This window comes from Pongo pygmaeus, chromosome X (genome assembly GCF_028885625.2).
Source record: "Pongo pygmaeus isolate AG05252 chromosome X, NHGRI_mPonPyg2-v2.0_pri, whole genome shotgun sequence".
Classification (NCBI taxonomy): Eukaryota; Metazoa; Chordata; class Mammalia; order Primates; family Hominidae; genus Pongo; species Pongo pygmaeus.
The window spans coordinates 20,450,062-20,470,001 of record NC_072396.2 but is presented as its reverse complement, the minus strand read 5'-3'; the positions used below and the strand labels follow the sequence as shown (position 1 = coordinate 20,470,001).

Below are 19,940 nucleotides of genomic sequence, written 5' to 3'. Positions count from 1 at the left end.
AGGTACAAATGGATCTAAATCTTTAAGTTAATCTAAGCAGAAGGAAATAGTCACAGAAGGAACTGCACATGCAAAGGTGTAGAAGCAGGAGAGATTGCTTTGTGCCAGGAACCACATGTACTTCAATATTCCCGGCTGGGCACGGTGGCTCACGCCTATAATCCCAGCACTTTGGGAGGCCAAGGTGGATGGATTACTTGAGGTCAGGAGTTCAAGCAGGCTGGCCAACATGGTGAAACCCCGTCTCTACTAAAAATAGAAAAAATTAGCGGGGTGTGATGGCGTGCGCCTGTAATCCCAGCTACTCGGGAGGCTGAGGCAGGAGAATCACTTGAACTCAGGAGGTGGAGGTTGCAATGAGCCGAGATTGTGCCACTGCACTCCAGCCTGGGCAACAGAGCAAGACTCTGTCTCAAAAACAAGCAAACAAAAAATCCTGAAGCTCAGTGTGCCTGTTGGGGAGATTGGAGCAAGGTAGCAAGGGCCAGAGCAGAAAGGGCTTTGGGGGTCACGATGAGGAGTGTGGAAGTTATCTTGTTGCCAGTGGGGAATCCATGGGAAAGACTGAAGGTGGGCCTGCAGAAGACACAGGAAGGGGCTGAGAAGCATTGTAGAGAGATGCAGGATGTAACACGGAGAGGAATCCCCAAGGGCTGTGGAAATGAGGCTTTGGAGATCAGAGGAAGAGCCCAGGGAAGGACCTCCCTCCCAGATAGGGCTGCCTGAGAAGAGCCCTTTGTGGCCTCAGTACCTCATGATGACGAGAGAGAGGAGGCTGTCCTTCGCTGCTGTGGTCCTGCAGTATCAGAGGCCTCAGCTCTGCCAGTGAGGGGACCCTGAGCCAGTCATACACCTTGCCTCTGTTGAATGGGCTGGGTCATGAGCCATTGGTGCTTCCACCAGTAAGAGCTGTCAGCAAGAAGGGGAGGGGGGCAGTGCTGCCAAAGGTTCTAGAGCAGTAATTATCTTTCCTCAAAACACACATTTCGTATATGGTTTCAGGGGGTTACAGCCCCCAGGAAGCCTGTCCTTAGACCCCAGATTGAGAACCTGGTTCAAGGAGTGTTTTTCCCCATTGCTAACCTCCAACTTAGATAAATAACATTTGTTGGAAAATGAGGAGTTTAGCCCTAATGACTATCATTTGTAATTTTAGTAGTGATAGATCATTGAGATTTCACTTGTGTGCTACTTTAATTGTTTCTGAAGGGGCTTTTTAAAATTATTCTTATTTCTTGGAAAAAAAGGTATACTAATAAAATATTCTTATTTTCTCTCTTTCCTTATTAGGGATGATCAGAATTCCAGTTTTTCAAAGGTAAAGAATGTTCATACTGATGGATTCCAAAAACCCACACATTTTATAAAATCAAATTTTAGAAAATGTATTGAAAAACCTTACATGGTAAGATCACAGTTCCAAAATTTTCATTTTTATAATTTCTTCTTCTCCAATACATCAAAATGTACAGGGATCACCAATATTTTTCACGTTTGTAACTGTTCATTAAGTATATGTTATTCTGTTGATGCTTAAAGTTATTATGACAGAAGAAATGGTCATTTCTTACTTGATTTAGTAGGATTTTATTGGATTCATTAAATAAAGCTAATAAATCTAGCTTTCTTAAGATTTTTTGGGGGGCCAGGTGCAGTGGCTCATGCTTGTAATCCTAGCACTTTGGGAGGCCAAGGCAGGAGGATTGCTTGAGCCCAGGAGTGCAAGACCTGCCTGGGCAACGTGGCTAGACCTCATCTCTACAAAAAAATATAATAATAATAAAAGAAAAAAATTCAAAAAAGATTTTTTGGGAACAACTCTTAAGATCTCTTGGAACATATTTATTAAGGCATAATTCACATACCATAAAATTCACCCATTTTAGGTGTACAATTTAATGATTTTTAGTAAATTAACCAAAGTGTGCAACCATCACCATAGTCCAGTTTTAGAATATTTTCATTACCCAATATGAGCCCTCATGCCTGTTTCGTTACTCCCCTTTGCCACCCCAAGCCAACACTAATCTACTTTCTGTCTTAAAGATTTGCCTTTTTATAGGGCAGCTCACAAAATGGCAGCTAGTTCCATAAGAACAGGCAAGTAATGGCGAGAAAGATGGAAGCCAGAGTCGGTAACCTAATTTCACAAGTAAAATCTCATCCTTTACTATATTCTTTTTGCAAGAAGCAAGTTCCTAGGCCCTGCCGACACTCGAAGGGAGGAATAATTGGTCGGATCACTGGGAGCCATGTCAGCAGTTGCCTAGTACAGTCCTCCCTCCGGCCAGACTCTACAGAAAGTGGAAATAATAGAAGGTGATAAGACTGTTGATTTTAGAAAAAGGAAACCATCTTGAGAATGGACCCCATCTTTTCTGTCTCCACCAGAGGATTTAGGTTTTTCATAGTTACAGACTTACTAATGTAGTTCTTTCTCTTATTTCTGGTACTTTTCTAGCCATGGCAAGAGCATCACCTCAGATCAGTTCCCTGAGTCAGGAAAACCTGCCTCCTGCAATGTTGAGGATTTGTATTCTTCTTAGGCAGTAGGAACCCTTTAGCAACTCCTGATAGTAATGGGTTTATTTCTCTCCTAGGTGCCTGAATAAATGCTAGATGTATCATCCGTTTTCTCAGATTCACCCATTATGTTATACACGAGTGTGTTTTATACTTATTACAGGCGTAAATGATCCTGGCTCCTCACAAACTTAGCATGGATCATGTTAGTCAAAGTCGAGGGTCAAGTTAGCATGGGTCAAGAAGGAGATGTGTATGTGCTCTACAGCTAAGCTCCCTGCTCCCTGCTTTGTGTTCTTAATCCTGTACATTTAAAATGTGTTTTCTAATGGTAAAACAAGCTTTTAAAATAAACTTTAAAGTCTGTTAACCCACACTACTACTTTTTTTCATGCAGAATTATACGACGCAGAGAAAAGACATAATTACTCACAAACCATTTGAGGTTGAGGGAAACCACCGAAACACAAGAGTAAGACCTTTTAAGGTATTGAGTGTTGTTTTCCATTTAATTCCAGCTTTGGTTTTATGCTTTGGACATAATGTTTTAAGTGTTAGTAAATCAACAGCTGTTTTGTAATATGCTTTCAAATGGTAGCTATAAACTAGTATTTCTGGACATTTATAGTTAACTGTAATCAATTTATTGATGACCCCTTTCCTTAAGACTTGATTTTCAATCTTTTTGTTTTTACCAGTAGAATCCTTTTCCAAATATTACATGGAAACACAAATACATAAAACAGATGCAGGTGGAGTGGCTCTAGGTGGGGAGACAGGCAAGGCTGCAGACCCTCCCTTTAAGCCAGCACCTTTACCTCTAAGATACACGTGCAGAGCTGTAGAGCTTTCTCCAAGAGTCACAGATTGAAAAACCCTGCCATGGACACACAACCCTTAGAGGCGTTCTGGATCATCACAGGAAGATTCTGGTCCAGGTAGCTTTGTTAAAGCATATTTTATCACACTCTAATTATTGGTACATCTATATCTGATATGAATGATAATTTTTAATCAACCAATATGTTTGATTATCCAGAACACCTCATCCCCCAAATATATGGAGAAAGAATTATAGTACAAGGTATTATATTTCTTTTTTTTTTTTTGAGATGTAGTCTCCCTCTGTCGCCCAGGCTGGAGTGCAGTGGTGCCATCCTGGCTCACTGTAACCTCCGCCTCCCAGGTTCAAGCTATTCTCCTGCCTCAGCCTCCCAAGTAGCTGGGATTACAGGCGTGCACCACCATGCCCAGCTAATTTTTGTATTTTTAGTGGAGACAGGGTTTCATCATGTTGGCCAGGCTGGTCTCGAATGCCTGACCTCAAGGATCACCCACGTTGGCCTTCCAAAGTGCTGGGATTACAGGCTTGAGCCACTGCACCTGGCCCAAGGTATTATATTTCTAACTCCTTGCTCACAAAAGTTGAGGTGCTTTTAAAATCAATTTTGACAGTTTCTTGCCTGTAATAGGTACTTTATTAATATTTTTCACTCATATTGTCTCCCTCCCCTAAATAAAGGAAAGAATTTGAGCTTTTTGTGTAAAAGTGGCAGGCAGGCTTGTTAGAGTAGTTAGCTCATTAGGAGGAAGTTAGTATGAACAGAAAAGTAGTAGAAACTATCTAAAATTATGGACTAGAAGGTTAATTGAGTGATCTATTACTATTGGCTTCTTGAGAGTCAGAATTTATAGATGTTGAAAGATTTTATTCAATGAGAGTAACATAATTTGTAGGCATTGAATAGATTACATTTTTAGCCAATGGTTTATGTACCTAAAATTACATGTGTGACACGAAGTTTTTAAAAATAATTACGGCCGTAGAATATATACATGTTTTATACCATCTTTTGATCTCTTGAGTAATGGGGCATCACATCAACTGAAAATGTGATGTCTGCATAACTTACAGACAATATAGATGGGCTTTCAGATCTAAGTGCTTCCTACATGTTGTTCTCATTGGTCAGATATAGTTGATTATAGTATTTTTCTAAGAGCATCATAAGATTTATTTTCTGTTACCTTTTTTCCTTAAGGGAAGATACTTTAACATAAATTCATAGAAAAATGTTTTCAAGATATATGTAATAACTTTACCTCTTGACCAATCATTTAAAGTTATGTAATATTACATGAATGCTTAGAAGTGTACAATTCTTTGTAGTAAAATAGTGGGCAGAAATAATCCTTCCTAAGAAAAGGAAATCTTTTGGCTGGGTACTGTAGCTCACACCTGTAATCCTAACACTTTGGGTTGCTGAGACGGGTGGATCACTTGAGGTCAGGAGTTCGAGAAGAGCCTGGACAACATGGCAAAACCCCGTCTCTACAAAAAATACAAAAATTAGCTGGGCATGGTGGCGTGCACCTGTACTGTAGTCCCAGCTACTCAGGAGGCTGAGGTGAGCAGATTGCTTCAGCCTGGGAGGCAGAGGTTGCAGTGAGCCAAGATTGTGCCACTGCCCTCAAGCCTGGGCAACACAGCGAAGAGACCCTGTCCCAAAAGAAAAAAAAAAGGAAGTATTTTGCTAAAATTTACTTTTTACATGAATTGGACTAGTTCAAAGCGACATATTAATAACCTTAGAGGACATGTAGAAATGGACCACATCAGTCTCAAGATTAATTCTGATGTGTCAAGTTTGTGCAGATAGTCTTAACATTAGTGTCTCATTATAATTCTGTTTTACCTGAAATTTTCTATAGCCTTAAGAAAATAATTGAAAAATAGGCCTGGCATAAATTTTTTTTGTAAAATTATGTGCTTCGTTATGTCTGACATACCCATTTCTGAAATAATTGTGAAAAGAAGAATCTGCTTAGTTTTGTTAACTATTCCGTTGAAATACATCATTTGCGCATTTGTTTTCCCATTATGGCTCATGATCTGTTTCCTGTTATTAAGTACTCTGAGGATGGGACTTAAATCAACCAAACACTAAATTTCAAAAAGAATAAAATCTATTTCTATGGGCAAGTCTTTGAAAATTATTACAGAACCTAAACATTGTACTTGTTCTATTTAGATGTCTATATATTAGGACATAATTTTAAAGCCATAGTTCTGTCTAGCATACATTTTGGCTTTCACTAAATTAGTAGCTTAATATTTTTGATGTTATGGGTCTTGCTACAGCCAGTTCTTCCCTTTCACAACTTCATAACTGTCTTCTTGTTAAAAAGCAACAGCAGCTCCAGCAACAACTCACCTGTCTAAGACGCAGTCTCTTTTCCTCCTGGCATTGCTTTAGTTGCTGGTTAATCTGAACTTTATTATCAAAGAGGAAACAAATAGTGTTTAAAGAGGGTTGTTATTTAATGCAGCCATTGTAGTGTTTGTAAACAATTTTATTGACTTCTTTAGAGGTTAATAGTGTATTCAACCTTATAATAGTTTATTTAGGAGTTATTATTGTTTAGCTCTTCATGTTCAGAAAATCTTGACTCATATCCGGCCAGGCATGGTGGTTCATGCCTGTAATCCCAGCACTTTGGGAGGCTGAGGCGGGCAGATCACTTGAGGTCAGGAGTTTGAGACCAGCCTGGCCAACATAGTGAAACCCTGTCTCTACTAAAAATATAAAAATTAGCTGGGCGTGATGGCATGTACCTGTAGTCCCAACTACTGTGGAGGCTGAGGCAGGAGAATTGCTTGAACTCAGGAGGCGGAGATTGCAGTGAGCCCAGATTGCACTACTGTACTTCAGCCTGGGTGGCAGAGTGAAACTCTATCTCAAAAAAAAAAAAAAAAAAAAAAAAATCTTGACTCATATCTGTAAAGATGTATAAATATTTATTCAGATCCTAACTTTCTATAAACGAAATGCGCTTTTGTTTGCTTTTGTAATTTTAGCTTCTGTTTTCAGCCTTAATCATTTACAGATAGTAAACTCTTTCCCTGAAACATTCTAAAAGGGGCCACTATTAGTTTCATCCCATTTGATTGGACCCTGGTCATGTAGTAGTTGGAATGTGACTCAGAGATGTTTTTTATGAAAAGCAAAGAATTTGATTTAAAGACAAACCTCTTCCCGTGTAACTTTGTGATGAAACATTTACATGTAACTAGGTTGTCTTTTCCTTTTTACTTGAGAAAATTGAGAAGATGAGAACAAATTAGCAGATAATAAAGTTTATATATCAATCTTCTGAGTAAAATTCTCATTTTATTAAAAAAACACATTTGGGAATAAATTTAGTATGCAATGGCTGCTATTTTAAAGATATAGAATTTATAGCTTTTATTCTGACCCTTGTACCTGCCTAATAAATGAAGACTGGTTGAGTTCTTAGCTCTTGAGTGGTAAGGCAAATGGAAGAGTAAGACTTCCTGCTTGTGCCATTCAAACTAAATGCTCTTTTGTGCTTTTCAAGCATGGAGAGCCTTTTTCCTGGATCTTGGTAGACTCCTATTGGCAAAATCAGAAGGAGTAGCTATGTCTCCAGTGCTCAGACCCAGCATCTCTACTAATTGTCAGCCCCTAAAGGAAAAGAGGTGGATCTGTTTAGTCTTTGTACCTTGCATATAATATTAGGTATGAATTTTGTTAAATAAGTTCAGGACAGTTTTATAGTTTACTATGCCTGAGAGAGGACGCTGGGTCACCAAAGTCTTTCCTTCTCTACCATATCTCTCTCTACTTCTTGGAATTAAATCTTCCAATATTCAAGTTATGCTGAACTGGTCTTGTTAAAAGTTTCGTTCAGCCCAGGGTTTTTCTTCATATGGCGTCATGTTTATTTTCTATAGGAGAATTTAATTGAATGATTTTGGGGGAGAAATCCCTTTCATAGTCAAGAGCTTAATGCAGCTTCTTCCAGTAAGTTGGCAAGTAGCTAAGTTTTTAAGATTTAGCAGAGCAGAGATAGACTCCATCTATGAACCTTTGCGCCACTGCTCCCGTCTGTTTTAGATTATTCTAGGAGGATGCTTAGAAATGCAGGCAGACACAAGCAGTGTGTGATATGGGGGAGTGAGGGAGGGAGACTTGGAGAATTGTTTGGGAAGGTTTGGAGAGGATTGGTTCATGACTGACAAAACTGAGGACTGTTTTCCTCTTCCACCCCCAGCAGTAAATTAACAAGGGACCATTTCTCTTATCAACCACATGGGAAACACACAAATATTCATTGTCCTCTTATGTCTAATGTAATGTTGGACAGTATGTGCAGGCTAGGAAGTGTTCTTTTTAAGTAATGGGTCTTTTGTGGTAAAGAAAGATTTGTTTGAAGGTATTAACAAGAATAAAGTTAAAAGAGTTTTTGATTCTTAAATAGATATTGATACTTAATATCTTTCTCCCTCATTGGGGTTTGATACATTTCACTATGAATCAGAAGAATAATTTTAGTTCATTAGAGGTTCTGAACATTTTATTTTGTTAGCATGATGAATTTCAAGAATTAATTTCAAATTCTTTTCTTTTTTTATTTTTTGTAGAGACAGGCTCTCACTCTGTTGCCCAGGCTGGTCTTGAACTCCTGGCCTCAAGCAGTCCTCCCACCTCAGTCTCCCACAGTGCTGGGATTTAGGTGTGAGCCACTGTGCCCGCCCTCAAATTCTTTTAACTTAACAGTTTTAAAAATTTGGTTTGATGTGGTTTTGTTTTGTTTTTTTTGAGACAGGGTCTCGCTCTGTCACCCAGACTGGAGTGTGGTGTCACAATCACAGCTTACTGCAGCCTCTACCTCCAAGACTCAAGCTATCTCCCACCTCAGCCTCCTGAGTAGCTAGGACTACAGGCATGAGCCACCATGCCCAGCTAAGAATAAAAATTAAAAAAATATATATTGGTATATAAAATGAGCTAGGAAGCCAGCTTGAGAGAAACATACTTTCTCACCATCATTAACTCTTTCTATTTTAACATCTGTAAGGCCTAGAATCCAGGACAGCTCCAAGTACCAGACAGTTTTTCATCTGTCTTTTGTTTTGTTTTGTTTTGTTTGAGACAGGGTCTCACTCTGTCACCCAGGCTGGAGCGCAGTGGCACTCTTTTGTGCTTTTCAAGCATAGAGAACGGTGACTCACTGCAACCTCCACCTCCCAGGTTCAAGCAATTCTTCTGCCTTAGCCTCCTGAGTAGCTGGGATTACAGGCGCCTGCCACCACGCCTGGCTAATTTTTGTATTTTTAGTAGAGACGGGGTTTCACCATGTTGGCCAGGCTGGTCTCGAACTCCTGACCTCAAGCGATCAGCTTGAGGAGTTCTGCCTCGGTCTCCCAAAGTGCTGGAATTACAGGCGTGAGCTACCGCACCCAACCACCCACTCATCTGTTTACTAATAAAGTAGACTTGGAAGATGTAGTTTTAACATTTAATTCCTTTTTTTTCCTTCACAGAGCAACTTTAGAGGTGGCAGATGCCAGCCCAATTATAAATCAGGCCTGGTACAGAAGAGCTTGTACATTCAGGCTAAGTATCAGCGTTTACGGTTCACTGGCCCAAGGGGATTTATCACTCATAAGTTCAGAGAAAGATTAATGAGAAAAAAGAAGGTTAGTTGAATTAAAATGATTTAAAAATGTTTAGTGACTTTTAAACTCCTGGATTATCTATGTTCATTAGATAAATTGGTTTCTCATTTAATTTTAAGAAACAACCTGGGTTTTTAAATGTTCTTGTTGCATGATAGTTGAATAAGATCTTCAGGGAGTAATGGTAATACAGTTGTGAGACTGTGTAACCTTAAAATGCTTTTAGGCATTATGCCTTGAATACTTTGCATATGTTAGCTGTTTGAACTTTTGACTTTAGAATTTCTGTTGTATGGTTAATCTTTGAAATGGAAACTCAGGTAAAGGCTTTTTTTTTTTTTTTCTTCTTTTAATTTTTTTTCTCTTTTTTCTTTTTATTATTATTATTATTATTATTATTATTATACTTTAGGCTCTATTGATGTATTTTAGTCTTATACAAAGTGAATTATCTGAGTGCCAAAAATATATTGAATATATACAAAGGATGCATAATTGCAAAATACACTAACTCTTTTCCCCATTCATATATTATATGTATAATATAAAATTTGCCATTTTAACCATTTTTAAGTAGCATTAAGTACATACAGTTCAGCGACACTAATTTCATTCACAGTGCTATGCAATCATCACCATTATATGCTCTTTTGCAATTTATGTTTTTAATTGACAAGTAAAAATTATTATATTTATAGTGTTCAACATGATGTTTTGATATATGTATACATTGTGGAATGGCTAAATCAAGCTATTTAAAATACCCATTACCTCACATACTTATTTTTTTGTGTTGAGAACACTTAAAATCTACTCTGTTAGCAATTTTCAAGTGTACAATATATTGTAATTAACTGTAGTCACCATGATGTATAATACATCTTTTGAACGTATTCCTCCTGTGTAACTGAAATTTTGTGTTGATGCTTTGACCAACTTCTTCTTAATCCCTCCAGCCTCTGGTAACCACCATTTTACTCTGTTTCTGTAAGTTTGACTTTTTTTTTAGATTCCACGTGTAGGTGAGATTATGTGGTATTTGTCTTTGTGTACCTGGCTTATTTCACTTAACATAATATCCTTCAGATTAATCCATGTTGTCATAAATGACAGGATTTCCTTCTTTTTAAGGCTGAATGGTATTCCATTGTATATATATACATTTTCTTTATCCATTCAGCCATTGATAGATGCTGAGGTTGATTCCATTATGCTAATGCTTAATGTTTTTATTCCTAACTCCCCAAACTTGTTAATAACTCTTTTTTAAATTTTTTAAGTTTTTAATTTTTTGAGACAGAGTTTTGCTTTTATTCCCCAGGCCGGAGTACAATGGCACGATCTCAGCTCAGTGCAACCTCTGCCTCCTGGGTTCAAGTGATTCTCCTGCCTCAGCCTCCCAAGTAGCTGGGATTACAGGCGCCTGCCACTATGCCTGGCTAATTTTTGTATTTTTAGTAGAGATGGGGTTTGTCCATGTTGGCCGGGCTGGTCTCGAGCTCCTGACCTCAGATGATCCACCCTCATTGGCCTCCCAAAGTGCTGGGATTACAGGCGTGAGCTACCACGCCTGGCCGATAACTCTTAATGTTAATAAAAAGTTTCTTTACTTGGTAATTGGAATTGCATACTCTTTTAGTTGTAGATTGATTTTGTTTGAATTAACCATGTTAGTATTTGAAAATTCAGCGTAAGTCTAGGAGTGGTGGCTCATGCCTGTAGTCCCAGCACTTTGGGAGGCCGAGGAGAGAGGATCGCTTGACCCCAGGAGTTCGAGACCAGCCTGGGCAACATAGCAAGACCCCACCTCTACAAAAAAATTTTTTAAAAATAATAAACTGAGCATGGTGGTATGTGCCTGTAGTCCCAGCTACTTGGAAGGCTGAGGTGGAAGGACCACTTGAGCCTAGGAGGTCAGGGCTGCAGTGAGCCATGATCACGCAACTGCACTCCAGCCTGGGTGACAGAGTGAGACCTATTAAAAAAAAAAGAAAGAAAGAAAGAGAAAATGCAGCATAAATATGCCATAAAATTAACTTCTACAAAATAGTTATATTTTAAATGAGAATTGCTGGGCATAGTGGTACATGCCTGTAGTCCCAACTACTTAGGAGGCTGAGATGGGAGGATTGCTTGAGCCCAGGAGTTCAATGCCTGCCTGGGCAACATAGCAAGACCCCCAACTATTAAAAAAAAAAAAGAACAAGAAGAGAAAAAAATGAAATGAGAACAGTAGCATTATATCAGTAAGTGAGGCATGTTTGTCAATTCGTAGGCTCATTTTTGTTCATGATTTTAGGCTAATATTTTCTTCTGAGAAATGTATGTATCTCTGGTATTGCTATTGAATAGCCCAACTGTGGTTTTATAACTTTTATAATCATAAATGTTTTCTTAAATACTTATGCTTATGAAGCCTTTACACTGAGCTTGCTTAATGATTTTAGTAAATCTTAACACTTTTCAAAAGATGGATGAGTAGAATGAAGTTGGCAACTTATTTTTTTATGTTTTAGAGTTAAATAGAATATCTTATGTCACACACATACACCCCCAGTTTTAACTGAGTACCTTAGAAGATTTCTAATTTCACCGTGTATGTCACTCATGGTTTTAGGAAAGCCATCTCTTTATTTATTTATTTATTTTTGAGATGGAGTTTCACTCTTGTTGCCCAGGCTGGAGTGCAATGGCACCATCTCGGCTCACTGCAACCTCCGCCTCCCGGGTTCCAGTGATTCTCCTGCCTCAGTCTCCTGAGTAGCTGGGATTATAGGCACCTGCCACCACGCCCAGCTAATTTTTGTATTTTTAGTAGAGGTGAGGTTTCACCATGTTGGCCAGGTTGGTCTCAAACTCCTGACCTCATGTGATCCACCTGCCTCGGCCTCCCACAGTGCTGGCATTACAGGTGTAAGCCACCGCACCCGGCCCCATCTCTTTTTTTGAAAAGTGTCAGTGGAATCATTTTCCCGTCTCGTATATCTCCCCACCGTCAGGCTGTACTAGGGCTTAGGTAGAGATGCTGCTTCTCTTCCTGCCTTGTGTGGCAAGTTTCTTTGCAGCAGACCTTTCAGATATTTGTTCCCAGTCACAGATGGCAGCCTGACTGTTTTCAGGGAAGCTAGTCATTGATTTTCACTCAAGGAAAATGGCTGAGGCAGGCCTTCTCTTCATTCACAAGGTTGGTTTTCTGGTACATGGTGTCTCTTTGTCTTCTGTTAGCTCTGTGCTAAACTTGGAGTTTTAGCTTAACTCTATTTTTGCTCCATCTTTTTCAGTGACTTGGGGCTGCTGAGTGCTTACCTGACTGTCTGCTTCAGCTTATAGTTTCTATATATCATGAATCTTGCTCCATTTTTTTATTCTTTTGTTTGCCTCAGTTTGCCCAATTCCTGCTGACCACCCTATTCTTCCAGACTACATTGCTCACCAGCCCCGCTTCACAGCAAATAGAAATCAGAAATCAGGCCTTCATCATAGGACATAAGAAGTATATCCTAGAAGAAGCTACAGCCTGCTATGGGTCTCCAATCTTTAGGCCTAGGCTTTTTGTATCATCTAAAGTGTAGCAGTTATATATAGTTAGGGTTCAGCGCTGGTCACAGCCTCACCTTCCTGTTGCCCTTCACTGCCATCTGGCTGCATTAGCAGTGTCTCAACACACTGGATTTTTTTTTAATTACTGTCTACTATTCTTTTAGTGTCTACTACCTGTTTTTCTTAGGCCCACCCTTCTGGATGCTGCTTCATATATCTTTCTATTGCAGCCACTTTGACATGGAGTTTTCCAATCTGGCTACTGTCAGTGCCTGCAAGCAAGCCAGAGCCAGAATTTTTATAGATTTGTGTTTGAACAAAGTCCAGCTCTACAAGTACAGCATCAACTCAGGTACCTTACTACTAGCACCCAACTGAACAGCTGGGCTCCACTCTACTAACCTTTAGAGAAAGGAATGAGGCATTGAAGCTGTTCTGTTTGTGCCAGGGTCTAAAGTAAGATACCTGAGACTAACTTGGCCTTTCAGCTGTCCCAGTAGTAACAAATCCCATTCCATGTGTATAAACTGATGGCTTAGACCTATTAGTCCATTTTATCTCAGGCCTTTGTGCCCTCAAAAAAAGAGTGAAGGCCTGGAGACTCTGGTTTCTTCCAGTGTTGCTTTCCCTTTCCCTTAAATGAGGGACATTTTTGCTCAAGTAGGGTTCCTGGGTGAGGTACCATTTATATGACTCTTCATCCCAAGCTTTAGCATCAGAGGGAACTTTGAAGGTTCTTCCTTAGAGAGAAATCTTAGTCTGAACAGCATCCCTGCACTGCTTTGGCTTTTTGTCCTACTGGAGAGTTCATTCTTTTGGCAGTTATTAGACCACCACCTAGACTCATTAAGGATGCATCATTAATTAATCTAAATGCCCTGGAACCTTCTTGAGCCTGAAATTGGATATGAACCTACTTATTCCCATATGCTTTAAAGCCCACCAAGAATATTTAGACAGATCTTGTCTGGACTCCTCACTCCCCTGCCATATTGAAATGCTGGAGTGATCACTCATGGCTGGGAGGTCTTGCATTTCCTCATCTGTAGTACAGTTTGGTGATTGTGCTATCCTATGCCATGCACTTCCTGTCTCCAACAAAAAACAGCTTTGGGGAGTGGTGGCGGTGGTGGGGATCCTAGATGTACTCCTAATACATCCTCTGCTTCCACTTACCAGAATGGTAGTGGCTTCCCTAAAACTGCATTGGCTCTCCAGCTGCCTACAAAGTAGTCAGATTCCCAAGCAGTAGTAGAAAAGTACAGAACGGAAATTCTTCCTCATTCATCATGTACTTGTCATATTCCATTGTGGCACCCTAAGTCCCTTTTACTGTGTTTATTTTCTCTTGGATTCTGTGCTTGGGCTGGAAGATAAAGGGGTGGGAGGAATGTCTGTTACTACCTGGAATAAGGCTTGTCTTTAATCCACTAGCATTCAGAAGTACCCCCAGGAAGCATCCTCTGCTCATCATAGAAAGTTTTCAGAAACTCTTGAGAGTCTGATTATATACTAGATTGGAACAAAGAAGTTAGTAAGAATTAATGAAGTCACCTCTGAGAACATTGCCTCTGAAAAACTGTAAGTAATTGCGCATTTGGTTAGGAAGGCAAGGAATTCCAAGGCAGTGGAGATCCAAGGAGCATTCTCCAGCAGTCCTCAGGTGCTATGGTGCTTATCCTCTGTCCAGGGATAGGAAGGGAAGAGAGAAGAGGGCATAATGACAGTGAAGGAAGGAAGTTAGAGACTGGGATTCGTGGTTTTGAGGGTTGAAAGAAACCTTGAAAGTCATGGAGTACGAAAATAGAACAGGAACCAAGATTAGCTGAATCAACAGAAATCTAGTATACACTTGCCAGGTCCCTTGAGCTGAAGTGTGCCAGGGTGCAAAGGAAGTGTTGCATAAGGGCATCATCACTTTCAAGCACTTAGGATCTGGAGGCTCCAGTTTCACTACCTACCTCTCTGCCTTCTCTGTCTTATTTGGTTTTCTCTTCCTCCGTGCATTCTTTTAAAATGTAAGCATTTCCTAGTGTGATGTGATATTATTCTTTTCTCTTAATCCTCCTTCTTGTCTTGATTGACCTTACCTCCTCCCAAGATTTCAGCCATCACCTCTGTTGATGTCTTCAACCCTGACTACTCTCCAGACCTCCAGATTGTCACCTGCCTCCCAGATACCCTCACATGGATGTCCTAAAAGCACCTCAAATTTAGCATGTTTAAAATCAAACTTGCAGCTGGGCGCGGTGGCTCACGCCTGTAATCCCAGCACTTTGGGAGGCCGAAGCAGGCGGATCACCTGAGCTCAGGAGTTCAAGACCAGCCTGGCCAACATGGTGAAACCCCATCTCTACAATCCCAGCTTCTCAGGAGGCTGAGGCATGAGATTTGCTTGAACCCAGGAGGTGGAGGTAGCAGTGAGACGAGATCACATCACAGGACTCCAGCCTGGGTGACAGAGTGAGATTCCGTCTCAAAAAAAAAAAAAAAAAAAATTAAAAAAAAATCAAACTTGCGTTGAAACATGCTACAGCATGAAAGACCCTTAAAAACATGATGCTACGTGATAGAAGCCAGACACAAAAGACCACATAATGTATAATTCAGTTTATATGAAATGTCCAAAATGGGCAAATCTATAGGGACATAAAGTAAATTAGTGGTTGCCAGTGACTCAGGGGTGAGGGGAAAATTGAGAGCAGGTATGGGTTATTGCTAATGGGTATGGGATTTCTATTTAGGGGAAGAAAAATATTCTAAAGCTGATTGTGGTGATTGATGGTTGCACAACTCTGTGAATATACTAAAAAGCTACTGAATTATACACTTGAAATGGGTGAACTGTATAGTCTATGAATTACATTTCAGTAAAGCTGTTAAAAATTATATCAGACTTGCTGTCCTCCCCCAACAACTCATTTTCCCTCAGGTCCCCTAGCTCTCGAAGCTGACCAAGCCAAGCTAGAAACGTGTCCTACTAATTCTCCCAGTTCTCTTTCCAACTTTAATGGTTTCAAATCTTGTCATTTCCATCACTCATTCATTACTACATTTGATTCATCCATTTTAATGGCTGCATATTATTCCACTCTATGGATATATTAATTATTTCAGTGCTCTTCAACCTTTTTGCTCCATACTGTAAAGTTTTGAAAAGTTATCTACCTTCTTGCACATTGGTAGGTTATCTAATATTTTTATCATAAATTATTGTATAGGATACAATTTCTGGCATATTATAAACACTGACAGTCTTAAAACTGTTGCATTATATTTTTAAATCTCTTTGGAGGAACCTACATACCACAGGAATTCAATAACTAATACCATCAATTTTTTTAATACACAAATTCTTTTAACAGTGAGAAATTTTACATTGTTCCTTTTTTTGCCTTGAATTTGGACTTCATTCCACTTTCTCCATATAATTTTTTTTTTTTTTTTGAGATGGAGTCTCTGTCACCCAGGCTGGAGTGCAGTGGCGTGATCTCAGCTTACTGCAACCTCCACCTCCTGGGTTCAAGCAATTCTCCTGCTTCAGCCTCCCGAGTAGCTGGGACAACAGGCGCATGCCACAATGCCCAGCTAAGTTTTTATATTTTTTGGTAGAGATGGGGTTTCACCATGTTGACCAGGCTGGTCTTGAACCCCTGACCTCAAGTGATCTGCCCACCTCAGCCTCCCAAAGTGCTGGGATTACAGGCATGAGCCACTGCACCTGGCCCCTCCATAGAATTTTATCTTTAAAAGTATTTTGTTGATCACCAAATCTATTTGGTGCATAATGTTATTAGATTTCTGTGACTATTAAGTGTTAAATGTTTCCTCTGGATTGAGTTAATATTACAGTTGAAGTATTGATGAAACAAAAGAAGTTGTGTTGCAAATGCATTTTTTTCAATTGGTTTATGTATTCATAGATACTGTTGCTAGTAGAATAATATAGTATTCAAGTATTCTATTTTTTCTTTTTATAGATTTAAGTGCTGAGAAACCCTATTTATATGATTATATAGATGGGAATGAAGGGACTTCTGTTTATAGGAATGCCACTCAGTTCTCTGGACTCACTCTGAATTTTAGGCCAAACAAATCACGTACTAATCTGTTATCAAAAAGTATTTTGAATGTTCTGTCACTGATAGCTTGATTTTGTCCTCCTTCAATTTTATTAAACAAAGGCAAAGAATTGGGAACCATCTGACTTGCAGAAGTATGCTATTTTATTGCTAGTTGTTAAAGTTGATTCCCTTTCTTGACACCAAACCAATGTTTCAAATTACCCTTTTCCTGGAGGTCTGCAGGTGATACACAATAGTAAGATTCAAAGTGAGAAGAAGGTGTATCTTTCTCATGTAAGGTGGGAGGTGGGGAACCAACCTCAACCAATTGTGCAGGCAGGATATTTTTAGAATGTGAACATTGGGAATTTAATGATCTAGAAATTAATTCCCTAAAACTATCTGTACTCACATATTCCTTGAAAAGTCTTCATATACTCCTAAGGGTACACATACCCCTGTTCAACCTTTGCTGACTTACTTAACCAGGCCTCTGGTGATGACTTTGGGATAGCTTCCAGGTTTCTGTTATTTTCAGTAATACCACCTGGCCACATGGACATTTTGGTACCTTTCCATATCGCCCATTTTACTGATTTATAGTTTCACCAGCAGTACATGAAAGGCCTGTTTACCTACACCCTAGTTGGCACTATACATGATCAGTCTTTGTTTTCAGTTGTCAGCCTAATAACAGAAAGTAGTTCTCATTTGCCTTTCTTTGATTATTACTGGCGCAAGCATCATTTTTATGTGTTCATTGACCACTTGTATTTCTTTCCTCAGTTTCCTGATTTCTGTACTTTGCCAGTACTTTGGGGGTGGTACTTTTTCTTACTGATTTGTAAGAGCTCTTGATTTACTGAGGGGATTAACCTGTCGTACATTTTGCTGGTGTTTGTCAGCTGTTTATACTGGATTTTACATTACAGAACTTTTAGATGTTCATGAATCTGTCCAGTTTGTCCCATATGACTTCTAGATTTCATCTCATGCTTATGCTTATAAAAATTCTTTACTGTGTTTCTTTTAAGTGGTTTTATGGTTAATTATTTTTTTTTTTTTTTGAGACTAAGTCTTGCTCTTGTCCCCAGGCTGGAGTGCAGTGGTGCGATCTCGGCTCACTGCAACCTCCGCCTCCCAGATTCAAGCGATTCTCCTGCCTCAGCCTCCAGAGTAGCTGGGATTACAGGCACACGTCACCACGCCGGGCTAATTTTTGTATTTTTAGTAGAGACAGGGTTTCACCATGTTGGCCAGGCTGGTCTCGAACTCCTGACCTCAGGTGATCTGCCTGTCTTGACCTCCCAAAGTTCTGGGATTTATTAGGCATGAGCTAATAATATTCTAATTTAGTCTCTTTGATCACAGTCATTGTCCTGAAACACAGATCATATCATACCCCTCTTGCACAAACACCTTCCAAGTATTTTATTGCCTACAAGAAAAGAGACCAAACTTGTTAGCCAGGTCTAACCCTAAGCTATCTTACTAGCTGCATTTCCCCATGGACTCTCTGCTTTTTGGAGCATACTGTATTTTCATTTATTTGTACCTTTGTTCCTACTGTTCTCTTAGCTAGAAATAGCCTCCTGAGCCCCATTCTTTTCTTATTAAACCCTGCTTTCCTTTTAAGACCCACTGTAAAGCATATCAAAGCCCCCACTTTAACTTGTGTTTCATTTAGTCTCTAATTATTGTCATTTGCCTTTTTATTTCCCCAAATAGATTATCAAATTCTTGAGGGTGCCTCGTTAAGCATTTTTTTTTTTTTTTTTAGACAGGGTCTCACTCTGTCGCCCAGGCTGGAGTGCAATGGTGTGATCACAGCTCACTGCAGCCTCCACCTCCCGGGCTTAAGTGATCCTCCCACCTCAGCCTCCCAAGTAGCTGGGACTAGAGATGTGTGCCACCACACCTGGCTAATTTTTGTATATTCTTGTAGATACGGGGTCTCGCCATGTTGGCCAGGCTGGTCTCAAACTCCTGGGCTCAAGCGATCCACCCGCCTCAGCCTCCCAAAGTGCTGGGACTACAGGTGTGAGCCACTGTACCTGGCCTCGTTAGTCTTTTATCTTACCTTATTACCTTTCATATAGTCAGTCTTCAGAAAATGCTTATTGAATGGAGTTGAATTTATTCATACACACACACACACACACACACACACACACACACACATCCATCCATATGCTCTAAAATGTTAGTGAACAAAAGCCATTGTGTCAGGGGTCCCTAAGACCACCCCCAGGTTTTGCTGGGACTCAGACAACTTAGCATATAGTCGTTCTCATGAAAGAATAGAGAGCAAAATCAGCAAGAGGAAAAGGCATATAGGGCGAAGTCCAGAGGAAACCAGGTGCAAGTTTCCAAGGGTTCTCTCCCCTTGGAGTCTCACAGAACATACTTAATTTCCTCATCAATGAGTTGTGACAACACATGCGATACATTACCACCCTGGGAAGTTTGCTAGAGTCTCAGTACCGAGAGTTTCTACTGGGGGCTGATCATGTAGGCGTCCCCTGCCAAGCACATACCCAAATTCCAGACTGCCAGGAGGAAAGGGAGTGCTCAGCATAAACCATATTATTTACACAAACAGTTTCAGCACCCATCAGTTAATGGTGGGGACCCTCTTGAAATCTAAGTTCCCAGATGCTGGCCAAGGGCCATTTTGTAAGCAGGCCTTTCCAAGGATAGCAGTCAGATCTGCTATGTTAACCCTTTTCTGTACAACTTTTTTTTTTTTTTTTGAGATGAAATCTCACTCTGTCATCCAGGCTGGAGTGCAGTGGCGCCATCTCAGCTCACTGCAACCTCCGCCTCCCAGGCTCAAGCGATTCTCCTGTCTCAGCCTCCTGAGTAGCTGGGATTACAGGTATGCACCACTATACCCATCTAATTTTTGTATTTTTAGTAGAAATACGGTTTCACCATGTTGTCCAGGCTGGTCTCAAACTCCTGGCCTCAAGTGATCCGCCCACCTCAGCCTCCCAAAGTGCTGGGATTACAGGTGTGAGCCACCACGCCTGGCCAACGCAACCATATTTTTGTTTTGTTTTTGAGATGGAGTTTCACTGTTATTGCCCAGGCTGGAGTGCAATGGCACGATCTCAGCTCACTGCAACCTCCGTCTCCCAGGTTCAAGTGATTCTCCTGCCTCAGCCTCCCAAGTAGCTGGGATTACAGACACCCACTACGATGCTCAGCTAATTTTTTTGTATTTTTAGTAGAGGCGGGGTTTCACCATGTTGGCCAGGCTGGTTGCAAACAATCATATTTTTTAAGAGCTTAACTTCACAGATGGTTCATGCCTAAAGGGAAGAGAA

At 40.1% G+C, this 19,940-nt stretch overlaps 1 protein-coding gene across 22 annotated transcripts in view; it reads left to right on the top strand.

Moving 5' to 3' along the window:
- BCLAF3 (BCLAF1 and THRAP3 family member 3) overlaps window positions 1–19,940 on the top strand; it is a 73,878-nt gene that overhangs the window by 47,533 nt on the left and 6,405 nt on the right. For 12 of the 22 annotated variants that reach the window (XR_010125553.1, XR_010125554.1, XR_008497155.2 and 9 more), the window contains 3 exons: window positions 1,291–1,405; window positions 2,921–3,010; window positions 8,873–9,028. Coding sequence is in view for 19 of the 22 variants with exons in the window: in XM_054472458.1 (XP_054328433.1) it covers window positions 1,291–1,405; window positions 2,921–3,010; window positions 8,873–9,028 (361 nt within the window). In the remaining 3 variants the exon portion in view is untranslated. The remainder of the gene's footprint in view (window positions 1–1,290; window positions 1,406–2,920; window positions 3,011–8,872; window positions 9,029–19,940) is intronic. The other 10 variants (XM_054472460.1, XM_054472462.2, XM_063660892.1 and 7 more) reach the window with 3 other exon arrangements.